This window comes from Buceros rhinoceros, unplaced genomic scaffold, assembly GCF_000710305.1.
Source record: "Buceros rhinoceros silvestris isolate BGI_N320 unplaced genomic scaffold, ASM71030v1 scaffold21751, whole genome shotgun sequence".
Lineage (NCBI taxonomy): Eukaryota > Metazoa > Chordata > Aves > Bucerotiformes > Bucerotidae > Buceros > Buceros rhinoceros.
In genome coordinates this window covers 28,932-29,529 of record NW_010393955.1, presented here as the reverse complement: position 1 = coordinate 29,529, position 598 = coordinate 28,932, and the positions used below count along the sequence as shown (strand labels likewise).

The 598-nt window shown below is 65.7% G+C and overlaps 1 protein-coding gene across 1 annotated transcript in view; it reads left to right on the top strand.

Annotated features, from left to right (window-relative positions):
• The first annotated feature begins 107 nt into the window (after positions 1-107).
• LOC104501294 (doublesex and mab-3 related transcription factor 3-like) overlaps positions 108-598 on the top strand; it is a 7,200-nt gene continuing 6,709 nt past the window's right edge. Inside the window, exon 1 of the mRNA XM_010145083.1 lies at positions 108-393. Coding sequence (XP_010143385.1) covers positions 108-393 — 286 coding nt within the window. The remainder of the gene's footprint in view (positions 394-598) is intronic.

Genomic DNA, 598 nt, shown 5'->3' with positions numbered 1-598 from the left:
GGGGCCCTCGCCGCCTCGCGTCCTTACGGCTAGCTGCCATGCGGCCGGAGCCGCGTGGGGTGGTGTACGGGAGCGGGACTAGCTGATCTCTCTCCGAGGGCACGGGTATGGAGCCGCCCCGGACCCCGGGTCCCCGGCACAACACTCTGCTCCTCCGGCTCTGGGGAACGCGCAACCCGGGACCCGAGGTGGCGGCGTGGCCGAGTCCGTCGGTGCGGCGAGATTGCCGGTGGTATGGGACTCGTTCACCCTTGGCCGTGCCTCAGCACCGCCTGTCCGCCCTCTGCCTCATCCCGGCTCCGCCGACCGTTCCCCAGAGCCGGGGCTTCGGGGTCCTTCCGCCTTCGAAATTTCTCCCTGGCGGCAGTCTCTCCGCCCTCCGCGCCCGAGGCGGCCCTTGGCCAGGGCAGGGACCGCGCGGAGGGGTGCCCTGGGGAAGGGGGGAAGGCCGGGGGAAGAAAAGAGGGGAGAAAAAAGCCGCCTTGGCTCCTTCCACAAAGTGAAACAAATAAACTTCGCCAGCAGAATATAAATCTGGTGGATAGGAACGGTATTGACTTGCACTCCCAACTTTTCTTCCCACTGATATATGAACTTC